The 26,487-nt window shown below is 41.0% G+C and overlaps 1 protein-coding gene across 1 annotated transcript; it reads right to left on the bottom strand.

Annotated features, from left to right (window-relative positions):
* Positions 1–135: 135 nt before the first annotated feature.
* Positions 136–26,487, bottom strand: lamb2 (laminin, beta 2 (laminin S)). The gene is made up of 36 exons (XM_077617469.1): positions 26,306–26,487; positions 26,075–26,130; positions 17,848–18,017; positions 17,571–17,706; positions 16,983–17,056; positions 16,713–16,901; positions 16,460–16,523; positions 16,150–16,352; positions 15,948–16,068; positions 15,438–15,626; positions 15,106–15,285; positions 14,801–14,913; positions 14,136–14,215; positions 13,369–13,504; positions 13,125–13,283; positions 12,744–12,871; positions 12,273–12,405; positions 12,004–12,196; positions 11,739–11,882; positions 10,351–10,582; positions 9,973–10,142; positions 9,685–9,720; positions 8,027–8,251; positions 7,714–7,931; positions 7,431–7,527; positions 6,001–6,182; positions 5,743–5,933; positions 5,249–5,433; positions 4,418–4,659; positions 3,870–4,073; positions 2,383–2,527; positions 2,103–2,310; positions 1,644–1,785; positions 1,069–1,245; positions 842–1,001; positions 136–589 (listed from the first exon to the last, which is right to left on the bottom strand). Exons 2-36 carry the CDS (start codon positions 26,103–26,105, stop codon positions 453–455), a joined length of 5,394 nt encoding a protein of 1,797 aa, XP_077473595.1. The 5' UTR covers positions 26,106–26,130; positions 26,306–26,487; the 3' UTR covers positions 136–452.

Raw genomic sequence — 26,487 nt, 5'->3', positions numbered from 1 at the left:
TATATTTATGTTCAATGCTTCAGAATACTGCCTAGCTTTGTACATCACGCTCACCAGTCAAGTTTAAACTTGGAAAAAATGATTGCATAAATGCACAAGACTTTCCTTGCTAGCCCCCTTTTCATAGAACCAGGAACAAAAGTGGCTTAAACATGAGGTTTATATTTCATCTGTTCAAAACAGCAGCTTTTTTTGTATGAATTCAAGCAAGTTAAAAGGCTTGAGTTCAGATTATCACAAGCATCCGATTAAATTAACCAGCTCCCTCTACTTTGGTACAAAATATACTCAGTATTTAATACAAGCTTTTATCCCATATCTTTTGACATCTGATTTAAGTTAGACTTAAACACATTTTTATAGTCATTACACACATTTACAAGAATACAATTTCAGGCTTTTTTTCTTCCAATTACAGAAAATGTATGACATGGTGTGCATAACAGTAGGGCCTACTGGCACGTGTTATATATTTGTATCTGTTTGTTGATGTCATTGAGGATGGCTCTCATCTTGTCTTCCAAACCATCCAGTTGACGAGCTTTCCCTTCTAACCTTTTCTCGTTCTCCTCGTAATTTTTCTCCAGTTCTGTGGGAACAATCAGATGAGAAACATGTTCCCTTTTTTAATAGTAAAATTCCATCCATTTTGTCCTCCATTTTTCTTTATTAGCATCATGAGTGAGGACGACCGTTCACACTCAAATTAATTTAAGGCAAATGCTTCAATTAACGTAATGTGTGTTTTTATTATTTTAGATGGAGTGAGGTTAGGTCTAGATTACTTGCGCCAATAAGAATAATAAAAAAAAAAATCTCCACTTTAACACACAAACTATACCTGCTAGTCTCTGCAACTTGTTCTGGGCATCTTGCAAAAGTTGTTTGGCTTCATCCCTGAGGGTCTCTGCCTTCGCCTTGGCCTCTTGTACAGCTTTGGCCTTGGTGCCAACGCGCTGCTTCACCTCATGGTACTTATCGGTCAGCTGTCCGTCTAGAATCTGAGCAACAGAAGATCAGAGTGTGATGGAGCAGTAGTTGCCCAAACATAAATGTACGCGTAGAGACCTGCTTGGCTTCGTTTGCTTTGTCTCGTGCCATGGTTGCTGTCTCTTCGGCCCGGGCAGCTGCCATACTGTTGTTAGCACGTTTGGTCTTTAGCGCATTTATTTCTCGGCCCAGCGTGCCTAGTCGGTCCATCGCCTCATTTAGTTGCCGCTCACCATTTGACGTCTCTGACTCGATCTGCCGAGTGTGAAAGTGATGTGAATAGATTGACTACAGTTGGAAAGTGATGTGAATAGATTGACTACAGTTGGAAATTGATGGTTTCTACCAGACACAAGAAGGCATTATGATGGGTTTACACTTTCAAAACAAAATAGCACTTGTGAAAATTGCACTTATTGTATACAATTCATGAACACATTACATCTAACATGGTTTTAAATAACTTGAATGAGTTGACAATTACTATATTAAATTAATAAACTTAATTTCAATGACAGTGGGAAAATTGTTTTGGAATTGTGAAACACTCCATCAGTGTCAGGGTAGATTGGAGTCCAATTTTGAGATCCGTCCATGTCAATATTATGAGGCCATGAAAAAGAAGAAAATAGGCTAAAGTTTGGTTTGCTTACCTGTGCCAGGCGGTTCTCTGTGTCATCTATGTCGTCTCTGGCTCTAGCGATGGCCTTTTCTGCAGATGTCTGGGCTGTCTTAGCATCCACCAAGGCCTGCTTCACTGTCTCTGTAGTGGTCTTCACACCTTCAGCATGATGCCTAAAAAGAAAAGAGTACAAAAATCTTCCTTGCAGAAATAAGCAGTAGACATAGCAGTCACCTATTTTGTTGGCCTATTTTTTCATTCCAGCTCTGAGTGTTAGCCAATTTCTAAGGTAATTAACTAATGTCTGTTGTAATCCACTTTATTTATACTTGAAATTTGAGTAACAGTAATAAGTCTTTTATCTCATTTGGAGGTGCTGTTTTGATCTCTACGTTCTGCGTAATTATATTTTAAAATGTTTTGGTATGTTCATTTTTAATAGTCATTCTGTGACTCACTGTTGATAAAAAGTACGATGCAAAACAAATACCTTGCTCTCTTGGCATCAAGCAGTAGTTTTTCTGCTCTACGGACATCATCTTGCGTCTGTGCCAAGATGGCATCTACATTGGAAAGGCTGCGGACACGTTCCTTAATTTCATCGGCAAGATGTCTGATCTGGAGAGGCGAAGCGGGGATGGAGAGTTCCAGCACACGGTTCGCAACCGTCTCGATATGGTCAGGGTCTGCCCCTTCCTCTGAGATAACGACAGGAATTGTATTAAATTTCCAAAGTCCGAATCATGATGTCATCTGTCTCACAGACTCACGCATGAGGAAGTCTCTGATTTGTTTGATAAGGTCTCGCAGGTCATTGTTGGAACGCTCTACTTTATTCTTGGTGGCTTTGGCTTTGTCCAGAGCTGCTTGGGCTTTACCCTTGGCCTCCTCCGCCTTGTTCTTGGCCTCCGCCACCTGAACAAAACAACACTCACTGAAATGTTGCGATACCAAATGTATACATTCATTCATTTTCTGGGCCGCTTATCCCCACAAGGCCAGCAGGGGGTGCCAGAGCCTATCCCAGACAACTATGGGCACCAGGTGGGGCATATCCTGAATTGGTGGCCAGCCAATCGCACAGCACAAGAAGATGGACAACCATTCACGCTCACACTAGGGTTAATTTAGAGTGTTCAACCAACCTACCAAGCATGTTTTGGGATGTGGGAGGAAACCGGAGTGCCCGGAGAAACCCACACAAACTCCACACAGTGATCCCACCTGGGATTGAATCCTCAACTCCAGAACTGTGAGGCAGTCACGCTAACCACTCGGTCATCGGGCCGCCCGTATACCGACAAGTACAACTAAATACAGTGGTACCTCGACATACGAGCGGCCCGACATACGAGCAATTCGAGATACGAGTAAAATTTCGGGCAAATATTTATCTTGAGATACGAGACAAATTTTGATATACGAGCAGACAGCGGACGCGAGAGGCTGCTCATAAGAACATCATGGGCACTGTCTCTCTCCCCGCAGCTCCCTCGTGTAATGTATCTCTGGTCGCAACTCCCTCTTGTAATGTCTCTGCGAGCACTGGGCGGAGCGTTGCATTTTTTCAGTGTTTTTTTTCCCCGTTGGTCATTGCGAATGGCGAGGCGGTCGCTAATACGAGTTATATATACTACTCGTTGGCAAGTGGTCGTGCGTTATCCTATTGTGAGGAAATTTTTGTGCATAATTTTTGGAATATTTTGAAGGGAACACAAAAGCAAACTACCATCGATAGGTTGCATCTGAAACTCAGGGTGGAGGCGGGGCAAACAGAGCCAACCCGGCCGGGAGAAGAAAGGTTTAAAAATGTAAAACAAAATTAGATTTAAGTTTAGTGTAAGGTTAGATGAAACTTATTTTTGAGTGTGTCTGCATCGTAATCATTTAAATTTGTTTGTTATGTTACGAGCGTTGCCGTGCAAAGCCTCCCCCTCGCCCCCTCTCTGTCCCTCTCTCTCTACCCTCCGCGAAATCCGTCTAATTTTAGTTCTATTAAACACGTTTTAGTATACTATTAAACCACTAGTTATTTGATACTTTGTTAATAGATGGCGAATTAGAACAAATAAAACATTTTTCCAATCCAATATCCTGTTTTTGGTGTTTTTTCTGATGGTTGGAACGAATTAATTTGTTTTAAAGTTCATTTCAATGGTAAACGTTCGTTTGAGTTACGAGAAAATCAACATACGAGCTCAGTCCCGGAAAGAATTAGGCTCGTATCTCAAGGTACCACTGTATGGTGCTTACATACCTTGGTGACGAGGCCCTCCACTTCTCCCATGGCTTTGTTGAGCTGCTTCTCGGCATGTTTGGCCCTCTCCAAAGCATTATCAGCCGCCGCTACAGCACCGTCACAGTTCAGGCCTCCACAATGACGGTTACCCTCGTCGTCACGACAACCTGCGCCTCCACAAGGGCTTTCTGCACAGGGTGCTTCACCTGATGTACCGCAAACCTATCGTGGGACAGGATTAAGTCTACTTCTTATTTTGTATCTTTACTGCCATCATTAATCTTGGAGCATTAATATTAACTAATATTAAAAATTATTTAAAAAAGCCCCAAATTATTTGGAGGTAATCAAAGCAGCGACTCTCGGCAATTTCCAAAGAAAGTGCATTTTGTGGAAAGAAAAATATGAATTTCCTAATTTGGTACGTGAGGCAGCCAATCACGAGTCCAGTAAATCATACAATTGCTTGAAAAATAACAAACTGTCAGTAGCATCTGCCATCAAAAGTTTTTAGCTGTTGTACACATACATAATGTAGATACTAGATGGCAAACACGTGGTCAGACCTTCTCATTGATCTTCTGCATGTCCATATCCTGGACTTTGGTCTTGAGTTCTGCCAGCGAGCGCTTGTTGGCGGCATTTTTGCGGTTGAAATCATCCTTCTTGGCAGAGATAAGGCGTTCGGTACGACGGCGGGTGTCGGCTGATTGGCTCACTGTGCTGGGCCTGTTCACTGTTGATTGATTTGCACGGCGCTCAGCATCCCAAGACTTGTTGTAGGAGGTACGAATGCTGTCGTATGCGCCTGACAGAAAGTAGATGGATGAAGAGTTTTCACCTTTTCATTAAAAAAACTAAACTAAATATTGAAGTGAACTAAAGAACTCCTTGTGAAATTAGTATGAGTGGATTTTAAGTCGGTCTATTGTCAACGTCATTTTTATTTAACAATACGTGTGTTTCACTTCTTGATAGATATTTTAGCTCAAACAATGGTAATTATAAGGAATATTATTCAAACAAGTACCAACTACAGCAGTGAATGGAGCGTCATTCATGGATATTTATATTGTTAATTCATAAATTCCAGTGTTCTATATGTATGTTCCTGTTTCTCACAGATACTTGAAATGCAGCTTTAATTGTAGTGGTATTACGAATTACCAATGTCTTCGTATCCATAAATATTTGAAAAATTATGAAAATATTTGAAAATACAAAACCATATTAGACAAAGACCATGGTTCACCTGGAATTTAGCATATCAATTTTTAAGTGAACACACAAACAATTTGTGTCAGGTACAATGCGGAGACAATTTCACAAGGCCAGTTCAATATTGTGGCATTTGGAGGAAGTAAGAAAATCAATACTTGGTCCTTTCAACTGCTCACCTAAGAAATTTGAGTTTTTCAGAATATCGAGCTGCTGATGGAGCTGCTCTGAAGTCATATTCAGTTCTCTGGCCTCTCGCTCTAAAGAGCTTAAGTCCTGGCTTGCCTCAGAGTTGCTGTCCTGGATGACAGTGAGATCTCCTTCTAGGCGATTCAGTGTGTCGGTGGTCTCCCCAATCTGAGATCTAAAGCAAATACCGATAGAGTTGTGAATGAGAAGCTGTCTTTTAAAATGCCACATTTCATGCCAAATCTACTAATAAAAAGTCTAGCATTTACAAAGATCAAGGATTTCACAAATTCTGTAGATACATATAAGGCTAGGTCTAGAAGTATTTCCACAACGATGAAGTCATTTTGGCATAATATACCAAACTGGATTGGACAGAGATTCTGTTAAGACCGACTTGGTGCAATATATAGTGTGGCATTGCCTCTAGGACATATGCACGGGCACACACAACAACAAAGACATAAAAGAATGTACTACCTACCTAAGCTGTTCAATAAGCTCCATCAGTGTAGAAATGGCAGCAGCTGTAGCGTTGCGTGAGTTGACTATGCTCTGAACTTGGGCCAGTTTCCCCTCCAGATCACTGAAAGTTTTCTCATAAACTCCAGTGAGGCCAGTGGTCTGAATCTCATGGGCACGCTCCGCCAAAGCTCGAGTGCGCACTGCCAAGTCCTGGTGTGGGAAGAGATAGTATTTTTGCTCCATTTGACATTTCATCGATATTGAGATCCATCTGCACCTGGACAATGCGGTCCCAGTCCCCAAAGCACTGATGGCAGGGCTGGCAGTTGGGGAAGACACCAGAGAATCCTCGTGCACACTGGTCGCAGCGGACACCAGACACGCCCTGCTGGCATACGCAGTGACCTGTGACGCGGTTGCACTGAGATGTCTCAATGCCTCGCCAGTCACAGTCACAAGCTGGAAGAGTGGAAAAGGAGATAGAAAAGGAAGGATATGTTGAATAGTAGACACCTGGCCCTAAAAAGAGGCTGCACTGTTTTGAAAAAAAACCTCTTCTTTTTGTCCTACTAAAAGTGAAAGAAATCTAATTATATGCTGCGCATTTAAAATATAGTGGCACGAAAAACACCATTGACATGTTGACTTTGCATCAATATAATGCCTCTTGGCCAGGACTCCTTTGAAAAATGGATTGAAAGTTTAAACAAAGTTAAAAAAAATTGATGTATTAGAATTATTATTGTCATCAGAAATTAGAGGCAGAGGTGGGATAGCACATCTGCCTTACAGCTCTGCGGTTGACGGTTCGATATCCTCAGTGGGTTCTGACCTTCCTGTGTGGAGTTTGTGTGTTCTCCCCAGGTCTGTGTAGGTTTTCTCTGGGTACTCCAGTTTCCTCCCACAGCCCAAGAACTTGCATGCTAGGCTGGTTGAACACACAAAATTGCCCAATTGCTGATTGGTTCTTTGTCTCCTTGTGCCTGCGATTGGCTGACCACCATTCAGGGCATCCCCCGGGTGCTACTCATAGCTGGCTGGGATAGGGTCCAGCACCCCTTTTGGCCCTTGTGAAGATAAGCTGTATGGAAAATGAATGAATTATTAGAAATGTTAAAATATTTTCTATCTAAATAAATCAATAATTAATAAAAGGGTCATGATGGCATATACAAGTGTTATCCCCAATGAAAAATCTTACTGAGGCAAATAAGTTGAAGTCTATTCTAATTTGGTTTGTGAATGCAAGACTGCACAATATTATAGTATTACCTCACAGTGGGGAAAGCCAGGACAACAGAAGGAGGGTTGAAATTAATTGTAACATTAAATAATGATGCAAGTATTGTTGAATTATTTCCATTCCATTTCATCGTGTTTACTTTTAATGTGAATTTAGTAGTAGTAAGTAGTATTAAGTACAACATCGGTTTATTTGTTTTTTCTTTGTATTTGTTTCTTGCCTTTGCGACCTAATAAGGATATGCAGTGTTGAAAATGAATGATTTATTTTATTATGTTGTGTGCGAGTGTGTATGTATGTATATGTATATATATATATATATATATATATATATATATATATATATATATATATATATATATATATATATATATATACATATATACATATACATATAAAATGAGTGTGCTTGTTATATTAACTATTAACAAAAGAATTGCATGACTTCTGCTAATTGTCCTAACCTCTGCACTGCGTCCGCGGGTCTCCCCAATAGTTCTCCTGACAGTCTCTGCAGTTCTGTCCACCGAATCCATCACGGCATTGGCACTGTCCAGAGAACTGCACAACACAAATTGGAAGAAACAAAGTCATTAAATGATCTCTAAATGCAATTACATGTACAAATTCACAAGTATAATTCATATTTTGTATTGTATACCTGTTAAGGTTTTTGGTTACTACCCTGTCTTGAAGTGAAAGTGATTTGGTGATGCATTGCTTATTATCAATGTGCACTGTAAGTACCTCGTTACATGATGAGGTGACTGAGTTGTGTGGGTCACAATCGCAGGGATCGCAGCCTTTGCCACTGGCCAGATTCCAGTGTCCAGGGGAGCAGTGGTCACATGTCAGACCCATTACATTTGCTAAACACTGGCACTGTCCGGCATTCCGTTGGCAGACGCAGTCCTCACGATCAATACACTGGCTACGCTCCGTACCCAGGAAATTACATACACACTCTAAAGTGAGCGTGAGGAACACAGGCATTTTAGCTTTTATTTCCCCAAACTTTATGGGCACTGGAAGTCTAACTTTGATTAAAAATGCGTCTTACTCCTGCAGTTGCGTCTTGAAGCATCTCCAAAATAGCCGCTTCTGCAGACGCCACAGTCAGGTCCTTCTGTGTTATAAAGACATTTCCTGCACACCCCATTCCGCCGGTCACATGCTTCAATGTCAGACATGTCGATGTTGTTGTTGCACTGGCACGGCTGGCAGCGCCCGCCCGGCTGTGAGGGGTTGCCATAGTAACCCGGGGCACATTCCTCGCATCGGGTACCTAAATTGAGCGATAAAACAGATCACTCAGCATCTAAAAAAAACAATAATATAGTTTTCAAAGATTAATTTGTTTCTATATATACTGAAACTCCACTCCTGAACACCACATTTCCTGGAAGACCCCCCCTTTTTGATGTCAAACGTTACTCTGTTGTCATGCTCTTTCTTATAACCAAAGCCATTACCAACAGCCAATCAGTGATTGATGTCGTGGAAGCATCTTAAAAGGAAGAAAATTGAGACAATATACCTGTACACACATGCTGTAAAGAACAATAAATAAATGAGAGTTCTAACACACTACTCATTTTCAGCCTACAAAGTCCTTATTATTCATTTGCGAACATTTCTTTCTATAGCTATCACTTATACAAGGAAGTTAACCAGAGGGACAAAAACAGCTAGTGAAATGAATACCTACATTTGTTGAAAATGGGCTGGCTCAGATTAGAAGGGTGTTTTTGTAAGAATGCTGGAAATATAGTGGATTTACAATAATTTGTCAATGGTCTAATTAGAGTTAACATAATGCAGTTGAGTCCAGAAATAGCTTGCAAAAACAGTCCTCTAATCCGTGCCAAATCAGGCAAGCCCAGAACAGCACATACAATGAGTAACTGTTCTATGTAATGCTGTTTTTGACATACAAAAAGGATGCCAGCATTCTTACTAGGCTCCTGCTTTGCACCTGAATTGTGTGGCACATTGGGCTACTTGACTGCCAGACAAAATACCTGACATATTTGAGCCTAGCGGGAAGGAGTACAAAAGGAAATTAAAAAATGAGGCAATGGAAAGGTGCGGAAAGATGAAAAAGAGCTCGCTTTCATAAAGAGCTAGCGGAGAAAATATGAGAGCTGGGCACCACTGGGAAAAGAAAAGGAGTATCATCTGTTGGTTTTGGAGGTGATTATACTAAGGTTAGTCAATAAGAGCTCAAGATGACCATTCTTCAAACATGACACAGACTAGTTGTGAAATTTACCAGAGTCCGTTGTAACTCAAATTAACTCATTGATGATGACAGACTTGAACTGGAAAGCATGGAAGTAAATGATCATGTTTCAGTGCCACTGAAGCAATGCACATCACATCTAAGGACTAACGGAGATCATTCGCTGCCATATTACGATGCAAAAGTTGAGAAAATGTTCATTAGCCTTGTGGGACGATGGTAAACTAATGTCTCGGAAATTTTTCAATGAAATAAATAAGACAAAAGTGGTAAATCAATATTTAAGATCAGTGTCCCAGCTTCTCCGGAGCACTTAACACGGTCAATGAGAAAGAAACATGTGTGGAGCCAGATCTGAGCACCTCTGACCACAGGGTGCTGAAGCCAATACATGCGTGGGTGGGCAGAACTCGTGGGAAAGAAAGACTTGTGGTGATGCTGGTGGTGGTAGAAGGGTCAACTCAATGTTTACTTACGCTTACAAATGGTCAGCCTGGAGCGTTTAACAATGCCTGTACCATTAATGCAGGAAGGAAACAACAAAAGGTTAGATACTAAAAGTAATCGATTTCAATTGGCCTTCATTTGAAGTTGTTGTGTTAGGAAAATGGGGGTATAAATGGAAATGACTAAAACTTTTATTCCCAGCATTCAAATACGTAGCTTTGTTGGCTCACTTTAAATTAGTGGTAGACACCCTAAGAACCTGTTTTATTTATGTGAAAATGATTACATGATGAATATCATTTTATATATATGTTCACCTGTGTATCCCTGGTTACAGTTGCAAACAATTTGCCGGTTACGGTTGTCTTGGTAACAGGATGCTGCAAACAGGCGTCCACTCGTGGGGCCATCGGGACAAGGGCAGGGACGACACCAGCTGGCAGATGCTTTGCCCAGAATTGGATTACCATAGTAACCATTGGCACACCTGCACACATGGTGATGTCAATACAGGAAAACACCCACGGCTGCTTCACTATTATTAGGGACACATTCAACTTCGCATCTCCCTGACAACGTGGGTTTACCTTTGTGTTATTTTTGGTGAATTGTACGACTACTTAATGGATTTTTACTTGTGTAAAATATAATTAAACAGATTGTTTTGCAATGCAGATTTCATGGAAAGGCCTCACCTGTCACATTTGTCTCCTCCCGTGCTGTCCCTGCAGTTAATACACGCACCAGTCCTCTGGTCGCACTCGTCAGCGTGACCGTTGCACTGGCAAGGGCGGCAATTGGGGAAGCCCCAGTGACCTGCCTGGCACCTGTCGCAGTGCTGGCCAAATGCCCCAGGTCGACACTGGCAGAGCCCCGTGTACTTGTCACATCGCCGAGTGACCGAGCCCTCCAGGCTGCAACCACATGCTACACAAAGAGAGGATGAGGCGGATATGATGAATGAATATAGTATTTGTTGGAAACTGATTGGTCTTGAATTTACTGCCCTAAAAGGAACTAAATGTGTAGAGTTGTGTCAATGTTAAAGGCCAGCAGATGGCATTAGTGTGCATTGAGAATACCCGGTAGGGTTCTGGACTTTTGATTTTTTTTTGGTTCAATATCATGTGCATTGACAAACCATAAATCATAATTGTTTATTAAAATATATTTGGAAGTGAAGCGCTTATCTGTTAAGTTTAGTTCAAGTAGCATTAAGCAGGTAGTCATAACCTGCTAACATTTTGGGTTAAGGTGCATTAGCTTTTGTTTCAAATAGATACAGTAATTTTCTGAATAAAATACTTTTTTTCTCTCCAATTGAGCCAAACGGCTTTCAGAATGTAGTTGATTATTCATGGCTTTTTAAGAACAAACAAGCTTCATGTTTTCTCAATTAAAAACAAAAAATATATTTTGATTTACTTTTGCTCTGCAGTCTCGCGCTGGAATGTCATTATTAAGTTGTGACAACACACTTGAAGTCTAATGTGGACCAAAGTAAATACATTTTTAGCTTTGTTTTTTCATTTGTGACAAGACGAGCCTTTTATGTGTAAATAACTTGTCAAGAGAAGAAGACCTTTGGTGCCACTACAATACAACCACGGATTGTGTAGTAGTGGCTCCAATAACTGTTACTCATCTCTGCTACTGCTAGGCACTTGGCAGCTGCTCCATAAGACATAATGAAAAAACTCTTGAGGGATTTTATAGATGAACTGGGCTCTAATCGATGCTAGGTAATGGTTAGAGATCCCAACATTCCCGCAAACAACTGAATTGTCCGGAATTCAGAAACAAAGGTGATGGTTATCGTCCCAGCTGGCTCTACCAATGAGGTGTCCATTGTTTATATTTTTTATTGAATTACCAAACCAAATAACAATATGTAAGAACAATTTTAATGGATATCCCGTTTGAGAGGATGCTATGCTGGCGCTGATAAGCCTTTTTTAACCAGCACTCAGCGGAATTTATTACGATAGCAATCTATTTCAGATACAGAGACAAAGTGTCACATTAGTTAAGTAATGCATGAATATATCTAGAATGTTTAAAAATAGCTTATGACTCCTCTTACCGATGCAGCCCGAGGGTCCAAATCCATAAGTTCCAGGGGCACACTGTTCACACCGTCGACCAATCACATTGGGTCTGCAGCGGCACTGACCCCCATGTACTTCGCAGACGGAGCTGATGGAACCCTGTGGGTCGCAGTTACAAGCTGCAAAACAATTAAAAATGTGAAAAAATTATAAATGTAGATGGCCACTTTTTAGTGAAGAGTGAGGAGAAACAACACAAAACCACCATGAAAATCAATATAAAGAGCCGTTTATACTCACGCAAAGCCCCATCGTTGATTACAGCCGATATGCTTGCGATCATCTTAGAACAGGTGTCACTCATGGATGGGCGGGTCAAACTCTTCGCCCCATCATGGCAGCGGTACCGCTCGTAGGTCTGCTTCCTACTGATAGAAGCCTGGTCCCCGGTGTTAAAGATCTCCAAGGAAGAGTGACGAGGCATCAAAGCAATCTGAAGTAAACGCGCGTTACAAGAGAGAGATGAGAAAAATGTTGCTGTGTGGAAGATTATTAGGAAGGAAGCTTACCGAATCCACAAGAAGGAACGCGTTGGCGGCTCCATTAAGGACGGCATTGGCATCCTGATATCGTCTAAACTCAAAGCGAATGGTGTACGTCACACCTTTCTCTAAGCACACAGGCTGAGGTGGGACCCCAAACCTAAGACAATGTTTTGAAGAAAGAAGAAATTCTATGGTCAGCCATCCTTAAGAAAACAGTCATATATTTCTATATAATTTTTTCCAATAGGAAATAACATGCACTCCTACTCTTATCCTTCACTATTCCCTGCCCAAATGGTGCTCCCTTGGGAAGAGTAGTCAGATGGATTAGCAATGCTAATTAGATCAGGGGGAATGTATATTAATCTATATTTATTCTGTTTTTGTATCAGTATTCCTTTATTTCTCTAGCTGGATGTCTTTCCTCCATCCCCACTTTAGTGGCTTAATGTGTGTGTGTGTCTAGGGTAGGGCATGTGCACTGGAAGAACAAACCTGGCACCAGCAGGCAGTGCTACAACGAGCTTGTCATCATCTGGGATTGTGTTTCCACAGGGGCTACTGGTTGGAATCGGGCCTGGACGGATCACTGTTATTCGTACCTCTTCCCAGTCGCGAGGCATCTGGAATGGATGATGGCTAAGAAGTGATGCATGTCAACTAGAGTTTTTATTAGTCACAGTTATTCAAACACTTGACCATTACAGCTATAGTAAGCAATATTGGACTTTCCTCCTACAGGATTTTGGGAAAATATTTAGTAATTCTGCAGGAATTTCTGTGCCTTAATCAAAAAGAGCTGCTTGATGGAATAATTTGATAATGGGTGTGTCTATATATTTGTCATTAAAATAGAAGCAAAAGAATGGCACACACTTGCGACTCATAGCGGATGAGCAGGTCATACTCCATTGAATAAGGGATGTTGTTGATGATGAACTCAAGAGTGCCACCTTCAGGTACACGGGCAAACCCAATACCCGTCCATGTGGCCAGTTGATCTTGTTGGTGCTCTCTGGTCTCCAGTGTACAGCCCTAATCATGAAGAAATACCCTCAATCATGCAATTTGATGCAATAAGTTGTAATACAGGTTCCTACATTTGCACCTATTGTCTCACCTGAGCCATTTTGGCCAACTCAGCTTCATACAAGAAATGATCCAAAGCCATGAAGAAGTATCCAGACTCCACCTGTGAACACTGGCGTCCTGTCATGTGACTGCGGCAGTGACACTGACCACTATCCATGGAGCAGCTATGGAGAACAAAGACATTTTACGGTAGATTACGTTAATTTGTGATGTAGCAAGCATATAAATATATAAACTGGAGGCAAGCAAGATTTTCCAAAGTCCCTTTTTTATTCCCTTTACCATCAATGTCACATTAGATTAAAAAAATGTCAGCCTGATGGTGCCACATAAACAAAGTCAGTTGGCTCTACTGCATCAGAATCATAAATTTCTATGGTAAAGTGTTGTGGCTTTTTGGCTGTTTTGAGAGAAATTAGAAACTATGATTTAAAAAAAAGACCACCACACTGCTGATGACCGCAAATAATCCAACTGAACAGATCTGGATTTTCTCTGGCATTCTGATACAACAGCAATAGATGAATTTACAAATAGGCTCAAATTACAAGACGGTAACTTGTCCCACATTTAAGTGCCCAGAACTGCTGATGAATGACTACTAGGCCAGTGAATCTCCAATGGATTCAGTTATTTGGTATAAACTAAAGAAAACTGATCTAATGGGGATAAAGTAGCATAAAAAGTACATGTAACGTAATTTAAATAATAGGACGTCAAAATCTTGTGTTATATACTAAACAGGAGGTCAGATACACGCTATCTATTTTAATCTACTCAGTCGACGTCACTCACTGGTTATCCAGAGCAGCTCCGATGTCACATTCACATCCTCGGCAGCCATTCAGGTCGAGACTCAGGCCCCAGTGTTCTGACTGGGATGAATAAATAGATCGAGAAGGAGTAACAACAGTCAATACAGCAGCAAGCATCATCTTGGATTATATAAAAATGTATGAGTCACACGCATTGATGCCAACCCTGTAATCTGAAAGACAAACATTCACAGCTTTATGGTGTAGCCTCACAGTATGGTTCCTGTTACTTAACATTGTGCGGTTGTCCTTTCTTCCAAGGAGAAAAAAATACACATGGATGATGCGTCAAGTTTACTTGACAGTTGTATATGAATAATACATTGTGATTCTTCTACACATTTTTTAAAGTCACACCAGATCCACTTTAAGACTTGACCATTTTTAGGCTGACAGCAACCCACACCAAGTGGACTAACCTAAAATGCTTCAACTAAATTTAGACACAGAGCCCAGGCAAGAGGTCAAATTCCCACCCACACTATTCCTGCCTGAATGAGTGGGACAAGACAGACAGCAAAAACACGGTGAGAAACTCAAAGTGAATGGGATGCAACATTCATTTGGGGAGTTCCATGTTTAGTAGAATGTCTTTTGTGAATCAGTAAGCATTATTGTAAGGGAAGCGAGTTGTTGTTTTTTTACCAGGCACTGGTCACAGCTTCGTCCGGTGACGAGGCGCTTGCAGAAGCAGTCTCCACTGACTGGGTCACAGTGGGTGCTGCCTACCACCGTTCCCCTGTGGTCGCACCGGCAAGCTGCAGAAGTATTTGCAGACAAACTCTAAATGAGGTTTTAAAACCTTTTGTTTTACATTCACACCACAGGACTAGAAGGATGTTAAGTTATAAGTCGCGGTTCCGATGGTACTTTGGTTTTCGAGGGGAAACTAACGCAACCCCACAGAGCATATAAATATCAAGTCATCGCAACACACGTGCGTTACTCACGCTGGCAACCCTGAGGGTTTTCGGCACTTAGGCCAAAGTAGCCGGTTTTACACTTGTCACAGCGTTGGCCTTCTACGTTGGCCTTGCAGCGACACTGACCGGCCACCATGCCCAACGCCGCCTCTGTGTGGCTGTCGCACATTCCTCCATTCTCAGAACCTTCCGGGTCGCAGTCGCAAGCTGTGGGAAGCACAAGGTCATATTAGTGTGAGGTGAGAGATCAATCAATTGTAATGTGGTAAAGGATCCACTTTCATCAAATTGATCCCAAAAAATAAAACCCCCACGTTATTGACTAAAATTGTTTTTTTTTTCACGCAGATGCGACTCACCTACACACACCCGTGGGTCCCGGATGTCTTTGAAGGGTTCTTTGTAGTAAAAAGGCTTGCAGACCTCACAGTTTCGGCCCATTGTGTTGTGCTGGCAGTCGTCGCACACTCCACCACTGATATTGCTCGTGGCCAAATACACAGCCATATCAAAATGGCACACGGACGAGTGGCTATTGCAATTGCACTCTGAAAAACAATGCTTTTGTCAGTCTAAAACACTCTCGTGCAGGTTATCTACATAGCTAGAGGATTTTGCAATATAATAGTATGGTCAGACAAATGGAATTCTTAAAGGGACAACGGAGGTTTTGAGCGAAATGATTTTGCAACCCAATAAAAACACTCAATTTAATGTGTACCTTGGCTCGGCTCAAATTGTTAGCCAGCTTTACCTTTCCAACACAATTTAAGAAAAACTAATTGCCAAACTAACTGAGTTAGGAATTTCATTTGCCATTTCATTTTCCCCCACAGTTAAAAACTGATATATTGTTGTCATGGGCTCACTTTTGCACGCGTTGGTGTTTTTGCCCTCGGCGGGTCTCCAAGGCATGTCGTTGTAGAAGTCCTCACAGCGCTCACAATTCAAACCTTTGGTGTTGTGGTTACACACACACTTGCCGTGGACCTGAAATAATCAACCAGGATGAATTACACTAGCAACATTTTGGAAGGCAAAGCCAAAAGCATTTGTTCATCTGATGCCGACCATTCCTTCGATATTGTCCCTGATGCCATCGATTGGAGCGCATTCGGAGGCGTGGCCATAACAAAAGCAGTTCCCGCGCACCACCAGCTCATATATGGCATAGTAATACTTTTCTTTGATTTCAGGTCGAGGATCCAACAGGTTGTCTCCCAGTGTGTGAAGTTTGGTGAAATTCACCCTTAAATTGGTGATTTTCAGCTGGTCTGCAAAGCAAAAACAATGTGAACTTGCCAGTATTTTTCTACTTTCATCACTTGGAAATTCACTTCACTGCGACGCCTGGTTAATGGGTGTGAAATTTGCGACCTACTCTGGATGTTTGGGCTGTATGGATCCTCAATTCTAATGGCTGGATCCAGCACTCTGTAGATGACCTAGAACAGGATAAATATGTGTTGCAAGATCCTTTTGGCGGTTCCAAGGAAAAATAGTGTAAATATAAAAATGATTTTAACAGTAGTTTCATCACCAGCATTTGAGTTAATAAAATTATCTTTAAATTGTGAGAGTCATTCTTGAAAAATGTCAAACTTAAAGATGAAGATAAATGAAACCTCACGAACCTCTCCCTCGGTGGATGGCTCAATGTCTGAATAACGGGATTCGCAGATGACGTCGTTGATGGTGTGCAGAGCACCCATCGATACACCGGGAAAGTTGGCAGCACAGTCATGCGAAAAGTAACGGTATATCTGCCATGTGCGTCCAAAATCAGCTGAGCGCTCGATCAGCATGGCTGCCGGACGAAATGTCTGCCAGGAAAGAAAAATAGGGGATATAACAGGCAATTTCTTCATACCTTGTGATAAAAGTGGCAAAATTATTGACATTACCTTGAAGGTCATAATGAGATGAGTGAAATGAAACTCTGCCTCCAAGTCTAGTTGGAGATGCACATTTGACTTTCCTGCATGATGAAAACAAATTGCAATTATTTACACTGAGATTCTTCCCATGATGCAACTTGGTAAAATACTTCCTCCAAAAGTCAACTGCAAAAAATGAATCATAATGAGTCCCTAATCAACATTTAAAGAGCGCAGAGAGGAAAAAGTCAGAATTGGAAGGAGGAGGAAGGGTGGTGCACAGCTCAGTGGAGATGGCCAGAAAGAAAAGCCATTCATTTTTTTTTTATGGAAAGTGCATATTCAGCTTGAATGGAAAATGTGCACACAGAGGAATACAGTTGTGCTCCCAAAATCCGGCATGCATGAATATTAACAAAGTAAATGACCTTTCGACTCAGCCATAAAGAAGGCGTAAAGTTGTCATGGACACGCTAAAGCATCTGAGACTAAAAATAACCACAATTCTTCTTTCTCTTCCTCCCTGTGATTCGGCCCTTTTCTGGCCATACTGCTAGTGACCCCGTGAATGAATCATTTACTACTGGAGCACTATGATAGTTTTTTTTTTCTCACCGTTCTCTGACTGCCACCAAGACTTCTTGCGGTGAGGTTTGAAGGTGGTGATCACGTTTTCTACGCGGTGATTGATGGTGTTATATACGGGGTCGTAAGGCCTCCTGGAGTCACAGTCGAAGCATTTCTTATCGTCCTGAATTGGTGCGACAAGATTTAGGGTTGAATGTTAAAAAATAAATAAATAAGAGACTTGACTGAGGGTCAGCGTAGAGCAAGGGTCAACCACTCCGGTCTTTACAGTCTGTTTTGTGGAAACAATCAGAGGCAAACTGACCTGCAGGTGACTGACGATGCAATAGGGCTCTTTCCTTCTCATACCGCATGTGGACGAGGCCTTCAGATTTTTCTCTCGCCCAACCAGCAGGTCCCCGGTTGCCGGGTAACAGCTGCCATGGGCACATCCGTGGCTGCGGTCGGGCTCCTGGCCGGCGGCTCTGGCCAAGACTGTAGGTAGACATGAGGAGGGAGGAAGGAAATGAATCAGCGAACAGGAAGCAACACAGGAGATTAAGAAATTGGGGACTGGCAGCAGCATCTACCTATTTAATCACAAGATATTTTTTGTCCCCCCAAAAAAATCCTAGGTAGCAGTGTTCTCAAGAATGTCTGATAATATAATCATATTTAAACGCAAATACAGCATTCATACACATACTGAACACACACTCAACCTGGCTAATACTTTTTTTAAAAAATAAATTGCCAATTGTGCAAGTAAAAATGTTTAGACCTATATTTCTATCATGGGAAAGGGGAGTAATGATGTGACACACCACCAAAGACATGGTGCTGTTACTACATGGCCTGGCTTTGCATGGGAGTCCAAATTAGACCTCTGAGTCTTGCATGACAACTGGCAATAGTAGCCTCCTATTCCAGCCGTCATTTTGCTATGAATGTTTTTTTCCTCATTCCTAATCGGTGCCTCATGGACTGCAGTTAACATGATGTTAAAAGGGAAATTTGTTATCAGGAGACCCATGGGTTTTTCTGTCAAGTCTGAAGCACGTCCGCAGCAGGTGGTTCTAATCCTCACTCCATTAACTGTCCGTTGACAATGGAAATATAAGATTCACAAGGGATCAAATAACATTAGGACAAACTAAAATGTACATGACTGTACTCGTCTGATTCGTGGCAAAAAATGATATTGTATTTCTAGTGTTTCTCACTGAGTTTCTATATGAATCATTAGTTTAAACAAAACTTAACCAGATTGGCACTCTGGAGCACATGGTGTACTTGCATGTTAGTATCGCGTTATTGTCTAATTGACTAAAAAATCCTCCCTTTTCTATCATTTCTACATCTCTAATGCACCTCTGGTTGGAGAGCCTCAAAACTTCAATCACTGGCTAAGGCAGTGGTCCCCAAACACCGGTCTGTGGACCGGTACCGGTCCGTGAGCTACCAAGCGCTGGTCCGTCAGAGTAAAAAATATTAATGTTATCAATCTCGCCCTCCTATTTGAGAGGAGAAAAGTTGTTATAAGAATAAAAATGAATAATTGCTATTATGCTTGGAACTTTTTTTTTTTTTGCCGTCGTGGGTGTCGTTCGTGCAACGACCCCAACCCCACACAATTTTGTCTTAAGTTGTCGCCCTCACCATTAGTCGCTCCGCGAGAAAATAGAAAGAGCTTTACCGGTTCGCGGTGAGAAAAAGGTTGTGGACCGCTGGGCTAAGGGACTGTGAATTATCACACAGTGACACTGTTGTCAGATACAGAGTTGAGTGGGAACAAAGCAGAGGAGGCTTTCACATGGGCAGACAAACACACTCAACATAACCGCTATTTTGGACTCGTATTGGTCGAATAATCACCAAATGTACAAGAGCTCAAAAAACCCATCAGCATTAGTAAGACTATGAAATCAAAGTAAACTTTAAAAAGGTAAGGGAAAACCTGAAAGTCATTCTGATCATTGCAATATAATTACACTGAACTATAATCGTTTGCACAAAACTATAATTTGGGAACTGGAATAGGTCTTTCTCTAAGAAGGTTCCAACCTCCAGGCAAATGGTATGGGACCTTGTGTACGGAAGTAATTGAAAAAAAAAAAAGAAAACAGAGTGATATGAGAAGACCCAGAGGAGTGGTAGGCTACTTATCTTTTATCTGACATTTCGGAAGTGAGTTGATGTGTGTTTGCTTGTGGATAACGTCTAGGTGCGTGTGTGTGTTTTGGCGTGAAACAGACGCAAGATGTATCTTGTCACTCTTATTTCTGATTGTGTCTAGCTTTGTGTCCACAGTTGCAGAATTTTAATTGAAAGGCACTAGACTAGATGGTAAATCTCACTTTTTGATATGAACCTAGTTCTTGCATTAGTTAACAGCTATAACAAAAGGCACTCATTACTGAAAACAAGCAATCAGCAACATGATAAAACGGTAAAAAAAAAAAATATATATATATATATATTTTTTTTTTACCGTTTTATCATGTTGCTGATTGCTTGTTTTCAGTAATGAGATATATATATATATATATATATATATATATATATATATATATATATATATATATATATATAATGTATCTTATTGTAGCATTACAAGAAAAAAACGGTTGAGAGGTCAAGCCTGTTGTCACTGTGAGCGTGATAATTGAAAATAAAAGGCCAGACCAAAGTAGTCTACATCCATTTAAATGCACCACTTTAATCATTCCTGTCCCCTCTGCACCCATACATGGAGAGAGAAGGCATTGAGGAATGCTGGATGACAGCTGAGCAAGGAGCCGCTGTGTCTGTAGCATCTTAGATCACTAGGTGTTGCTGTCAATTAGCCTGGAACAGCATTTAATTCACTTGTAACACTCTCACAATGCTGCTGGGACCAAACCCATGACCTCAGAACTCTTAGGCCCATGCGCTAACCACTCGATCGCCGGCCCACCTCTTTGTTTTATATGCTTAATTGCATTTTCAGACAATGTATCCTTAAAAATTATGCCTTGAGTTATTATTTGTCTGTAACATAGGTAAGTCAAGGGAAGTGTTGTCCGCATTAACTGGAATTCCGTAATTACATGTAGAGAACATCAGTGCGTGATACGAGTCAAACGGAATGGCTAAGAGGAGACAGAGGGTGTCACGGAGAGGAAATGGCATCACCATGACACATTCCGACAAGAGTGGCTAAACCGGAGAAAGAAAACAACAACTGTTTGCTGCCATATCTAGTACACAATGAATGAACTATCAAGCAGGCAAACAATCAAACATACAGCTAATGAAAATAAATAAAGCCTGAGACCGTAAAGATGTTGGCAAATATCTCTCAGTCACTGCCCTTGCCATCAGCTAGCAGAGAAAAGTCAACACTCTTTCCCTGGCTAATTACCGAACACACTCAGCACTGGTGTCTTCTCTTTGCTGAGCACTTAGCTGGAGGAGAACCAACTCCGACCAAACAAGCAGCTGCTCGCCTCTCCCTTCTAGTCTGGCCTGCTGTTCACCTCCCTCATTTCTGTCATCCTCCACATACGCCACCGTCAAAGAACTTAATGGATAGCGCTGCAACAAGTGGGGAATAAAATGTTGAAATCCATAACACTCCAGTACTGATTACTTTTGGTACATAAAGTGGACAGACTGCTTACTAGAACCATTGCAATGCTGTAAGCAGCTAGGGAGTGACGGAATAGTGTTAATAAATGCAACATAAAACTAAAATGACTAAGTTGGAAACAATGACTGATTTATTTGAAATGTCTCCTTTCCAGTGACAGCTCTGTCGATAACAAAAGCAATGTGCGACGATGAATACCAGTGGAGAAAGTTTTTTTTTTATCAGATAAAAGACGGTTATTTAAGAGAAAACATTGAGAATATGTGTTTTCTTTGGAATAATGTAATTCTATTTAATTGGCGTCAAAATTATAGGGGGTATCTGGGGAAATAAATTACTTGCAAGGTGTCCCTAAACACCTGTTTTAAATTGTAATAGTGTGGAGGTAATCCAAGTGAATTCTTGTTGCTGAGCCAACGAAAGCAGACCGAATAGTGAATCAGTTCATGTCCATCAAGGCTTCATTCTCCTCTGCCCACCTGTTCCAGATGATACAACATGTTTCTCCTGTCAGACATCTCTGCCACGACACGAGAACGTTCTTTGCTTCTTCCAGCTGTCTCCATGTGCCAACCCCCCCTAATTTAACAGTGTGTGTCATGGCAACATCTGGCCCCTCTCATTGAGATTCTCTGTTAGTCTTCCAGACAACAGAGATTAACACACCCAAACTAACCAACAGCTGATAGTGGCAATATCCACACAAGGCTAACAACACTCTCAATGTTAGTCCTTCACTATAGTGGAACCTGTACACATATTGGCATTATCATCCATAAAGCAAATTACCAATGTTTTATAGCATTAAATCAAGTCATTTAACTTAAATCCAGATGTTTTTCGTGATGAGAATAAACTATTGCAACCGATAACTCAATATTAATACCTAAGTATTAAATCAAGAACATTTATAGGCCATGAAAATAAAGTGATTAGGATGATCATATCTCAGAAGGTTTAGCTACTGACCACAGACCTAACAGAACAGATGATGAGGAACACATGGGCAGCAGATGTTGACCACAGCTTTTTTGTCAACCTCTTTTAAGCGGCTCTCGAAGGTCGAATTCAGTGTGGGTGCTAATTAGAGCCCCGATGATGACTATGTGGTGCCCTTGAGAGGAGAAAGTTGAAAGAAAACCCACAGTAGCTACATCAAAATCTGGTTGACATTTATTTGCAGCCTGCTTTGATGTTAAGTTTTAAGTATAACAATTTAATGAAATCATTGATCTCCAAAGACTATTTATGCAAAAAACATTATTTACGGTACACACACTCCAACCAATTATTGTAAGTGAGGCAAGAAAGTTTTATGTTCTTACATGACATCATATAGTACATACCAGGCTAAAGCAAGCCTGACCTCATCCAATTTTGGATGTCAAAGTTAATTTGGAATCAACACAGACAGTGAAAAGAGGCCCGTCATTTCACAATATCTCTCGTTATATTTTTTTTTACGTGAATTTAATTGGATGTCAAACAAAAATATTGACAATGTTAAAAAATGCACAATTTGGCAACAAAAAAAACACTGTCGTCAATGGACAGGCGTTTGTATTTGGGCATAGTTGAGTTACATACCGTATTTTTGTATGTATCAGATAATAAATGTTTTATTTTTCCCAAAAATTGACAGTTGATTAAGTCTTACATAGGAATTCCTGTTGTGATAGGAGACCACAAATCGATCTGGTAGGAGCATAACTTTATTTACCAATTAATCAAAGCCATGACTAAAACCTCTTCCTTAAAGCTCACCTGTTACTCTGATAAATTGATTGGACATCCTTCATAATATGCATACATCCAAAATTACGCTAGTCTGCCGGTTTAGTGCTTTAGGACTCAATTTTCTTTTGCAGCACAAATCTGGAAATGGGTGGTGGGTTATACAATTTTTTGTTGTTTGTTAATCTATTTTAAATGCATCATTTGGTTGTTGAAGTGATGTGCTACAAGCTAATTAATGGATCTTCAAAAAATTTCCTTTGCAAGTGGGATCCGGTGGTCACAAGGAGTCAACTATTCTCAGGGTCAGAATGTCCAACAGTTCTTTTCTGATCATGACATAAGTAATCCTTTGGTTCAGCTAGCCAGCCTTTGTTTTTAATGAGCCCAGATCCATTTCTCAATTCATCCTCCCCCACCTTTATCTCCTCCTCCACTTTTCAGACAGAAAAGCTCCCACCAACAAAAACTCGACTCACTGGCCCTTTCATATGAACCAACCTGTTTCCTCTCTGCCCCCACCTTAAGGCCAACCCCTGAGTTCTTTGTCCCTGATTCTGTCCAAGCCTCTCTTGCTCTTCAACTTTTCCTGCCTTGCTCTCTCTCTCTCTCTCTAGCTGTGATTTAGTTGGCTTTGCTGGACCATTGTTCTGATATCTACACATTTCCGGAGGCTGCCGCTTACAAAAGGTCTCTGGGACCCACTCCCAAACTTACATTGCCTAATTCCAACTTTCACCTGTGCACATCGCACACACACACAATGAGGTGGAGCTAAGAAGCCCCCGTTTCTTTCCTAAACACATGAGGTGAAGTTTGATTAGAAGGGATTTGCTTTGCCTCAAATACACTGGTTCCTGCAAACACACACACATGGTTATAAAATCAGGAGGTGATAAAGTCCTCTCCAGCAGATGTAAAATACAGAGAATTTGTTTACAGTACCCCTCCGGACAAAATCGTCAGAACCAAATTTACTCTCGGTAATCACGTAAAACATACAAGTATCCTTTAGTCTCAATCTATCCAGTATTTTTGACAGTCCCCATTGAAAATGTGCTTGCCTCACAGAGCTACAAGAGCTTCAGGCCTATACGAAGTGTGGTGGTGTTTATTTATACTGTCACAAGGCCACACTTCCTTTCTAATCTATTCCCAAGTACAGCCATCTCTTTTGGCTTTTTTATGGTATAATGTTATATCCGTGCGTACTGAACATCCAGTGATGTGACAAAAGTTTCAGGGTGCTCTATTTGTTTTGCCCGCGCCTTCATAATAATTGCTTTTTTTCCCCATAATGTCCTAAAACCAATGCATCCACAGTGTGATCTATGTTGTTATTCAGATGTACTATACCACTTGCTCAGGCAAAAAAAATGGTCTGGATGAAAACTTCAACCTCAAAATCATACACACAAACTAAAAAAACTCATAGCAGAGTATCAGTAGAGCTGACAGGGACAATTGAAAAATAGGCAGGATTAGCCATCCATTTTGTCGCAATGAAACATGTACACATCTATTAACATCTCTAAGCTTAAGGGCTTGAAAATGACCTTTGTCCTAATAGGTGACACGTGGCTCCAGCTGTCTGTCAATGTGTCTTATGACAATGTGGGATGTTCAATCCCCCACTTGTCCAGTTTCTACATCCCCATTTCCTACCTTACCTTGAATAATTTCATAAGTGAATCAAATTTAAAACCAAAGCTAACAACTTTCCACATGTGGCACAAGGGCAGCTTAGAGGTGAACGTCTGACAGATGCAGAGGGGCTCCTTCTGCCCAAATCCCAACGCTAATACACGGGCAATTGCACATGGAGCCTTTCAGTCACGGGCCACAACTTTAACCATTCATCCATGATTTTCACTCTATCACTCAAAGATAAACAATCACAGGCCATTTTGTTGTCTTCTCCCAGGAAATCGACTGAATCATAAGAAACACTCTCACCGCTCAATATTATGAAAAAAAAGATAAATCTAGCAGTGTAAATCACAAGTGTGAATATTTGCCTGTCTCCCTATGTGGCCTACAACTGATTGGTCACCAGTTTAGGGCCTTTTGCTCAGTACCCCACGACACTGACTAAGATAAGCAGAGATGAAAATGGCAGGATGGATATATCCAGCATTACATAGTGTTAGTGTGAAACAACTGGCGTACATAGCATCACACACACATGCACACATACTCTCCACTGAGTTCTTTAGCAGTACTTCAGAAACTGTAACACTAGGTGTGGAGTTGGTGCCTCTATTTGTGGACACCACCCACAGAGGCGTCTGCTATGAGTCTCACCGAGGGGCAATTTAATAGTTTGAGTACACATTACTGGATATTTATAATGAATCGTTTTTTAAAAAAATGCTCTACCTTGACATTTTTAATGCCAAACTCTATTATATATCAACTTAACACCATCCAATTCAGTGAAAGTTACAAGCAACAAACGTAGCTTGTACTGAAGGCGAAAATAAAGTAAAATGTTTGCCGAAGTTATGAAAAAAAAACAATTCTCTGTATAACGTCTCAAACCGTTTCAATCAAAAGTGACAAATCATTATTGCTTTAAAGGCAGGGTATTTGGTGGAGCTTTTTTATTGGATTATTTCTGAGTGTGGTCATAATCTTTTGGCTGGCCAGTATGCCTGGATCAACCAAATGCTGAATATGAGTCCCAATTTAGCACCCTCATTAAGAAGTGAAGAAAACTGATAATATGTAAAGTGACTGTTTCAAGGCTTTCGTAATATTGGCTTGCAGGTGGAATACGCTGAACCATCCCAAAATTCTCATGAGAATTAGTGGTAAATATAATGGATAGATATTATTTAAAATACACAATACCAAGAGACATTTTTTTTAAAAAAAGTTCCCCCAGTCAATGCTAAGTAAAATCAATTACTATTTAAAAATATTATGTGGTGTGTATCAGTGGCTTCTATTTTCTACTTCATATGATCACTACAGTATGCAAGGGAATGTACTGAACTTGTTTTTGTGCACCCAACATGAACAAGTTGATGTGCTGCCCTCCAGAGACTTGACCAAAGAAAAGCCAGTGACCTGGAGACAATCCCGAATGCCTCAGCGAGCCCTCCACTGGATGACTTCTAAGCATTTCTTAAGGATCAAAAAACACGGACGGACTTCAAAAGGTGCGTGTGTCCACTTCACTTACCGCAGACCAACAGCAACAGTGACCCTTGCATCTCGCGATCTCCCAACACGGATAACCTGCAGGGAAAAAAAGTTGGAAAAGATCAGGCACACTGCTTTGTATGTAACATTGGAAACAATGGTGGAGATTTCCTTCATCTTATATCTTTTTTTTAATTGGGTGTCTTCAACTTATTTACCCTTACAATGTGTGTTATAAATAGCCATATTAAAGATGCTTTTAGTTACGCACTTTTTCAAGAGGCGGAGACTGACCGAGTTGGTTCCGCTCAAATGTAGTTTTTGTATCCGAACCTGGCGCTCTTCCTTTTGGGTCCACTTGTTGCGAAGCTGCGGAGCAGAGACAAGACGAGAGGAGCTTGCGTCGCTTCGCCTTGCTCCAGACCGAGCGAGCGAGCGAGACTTCTATGTGTG

This window comes from Stigmatopora argus, chromosome 1, assembly GCF_051989625.1.
Source record: "Stigmatopora argus isolate UIUO_Sarg chromosome 1, RoL_Sarg_1.0, whole genome shotgun sequence".
Lineage (NCBI taxonomy): Eukaryota > Metazoa > Chordata > Actinopteri > Syngnathiformes > Syngnathidae > Stigmatopora > Stigmatopora argus.
This window is presented reverse-complemented; position numbering and strand designations above follow the sequence as displayed.